Genomic DNA, 952 nt, shown 5'->3' with positions numbered 1-952 from the left:
TTTTTTCGAAGTAATACTGAAATTGAATTTACTATCATTTCACGAGTAGGATACAATTTCTCGCCAAAAAAGAACAACAACAACATTTGATTTATTGTAAAAGAAAGCAAACCTTACAACATTTGATTATGTGAAAATGAAAGAATATTACATCTTGAAATTAAACGAGATATATTTTTTCCTTTTCTTCATAAGCAGTTATTCATAATTAGTTCATATTTTAGGTTAATTATATTAAAGTGATCAGCATCAGTAAGGGTACTGCCCGAGTATATTACCGGGTGCATCATAGTTACAACTCACGAAATAGTCAACATTGTTGTTGCAAAGAACCCTAGCACACCCTAACTTCACCGAGTTACTCCACACCACTTGCGTGTAATGCTTGCATACTTTTCCAACTGTAATTTCAAAAATAAACAAGCTTAGTTAAATTTCTATTAATCACTTAATTACACTCGATTGTATATTGCCTTTGCGTTTATATTACATGTGAAATTGTTGAGTTTGTTTTCAACTATATCATGATAATTTATGAGAAGGGATATATGTGGACTGTTTGTGTAAGTTATACCTGTGCAAGAATTGCTAGTGTAGGTATAGTCATTTTTCTGGGCGACCCAAAGATTCACAGCCGCTACACCTGTGAAAAAGGCACCACTTCCCTTGGCTAGGTTTTCTCCAAATGATCCTCCTGACGGAGTGAGGATGCAGTCGGCTTTTCTAGCATTCGCATAGTTCAATGCATAGGCGGCGACGGTTGTGTCCCAGACGATGTTCGCTACACCAACCTGCGCACGGGCGGAGTTGTGAGTGTTAAGGAAGTCTTGTTGACTGTTTTGAGCGTTGGTTGCAATAACCACAAAGCTAATTGCAACGAGTAGGAGTGATGGGATTTGGAAAGTCTTCATTGTCGTAGTTAGTATTGAGTTATATTATTTATGCTGTGAAC

General features: G+C 36.8%; 1 protein-coding gene across 1 annotated transcript; it reads right to left on the bottom strand.

Annotated features, from left to right (window-relative positions):
• On the bottom strand, positions 1–952 carry LOC104742541 (pathogenesis-related protein 1B-like). Its single transcript, XM_010463555.2, has 2 exons — positions 575–952; positions 1–401 (listed from the first exon to the last, which is right to left on the bottom strand). Exons 1-2 carry the CDS (start codon positions 909–911, stop codon positions 250–252), a joined length of 489 nt encoding a protein of 162 aa, XP_010461857.1. The 5' UTR covers positions 912–952; the 3' UTR covers positions 1–249.

This window comes from Camelina sativa, chromosome 14 (assembly GCF_030686135.1).
Source record: "Camelina sativa cultivar CO46 ecotype springtype chromosome 14, ASM3068613v1".
Lineage (NCBI taxonomy): Eukaryota > Viridiplantae > Streptophyta > Magnoliopsida > Brassicales > Brassicaceae > Camelina > Camelina sativa.
Note: the sequence above shows the minus strand (reverse complement) of the source record. Positions and strands in the feature narration are given on the sequence as shown.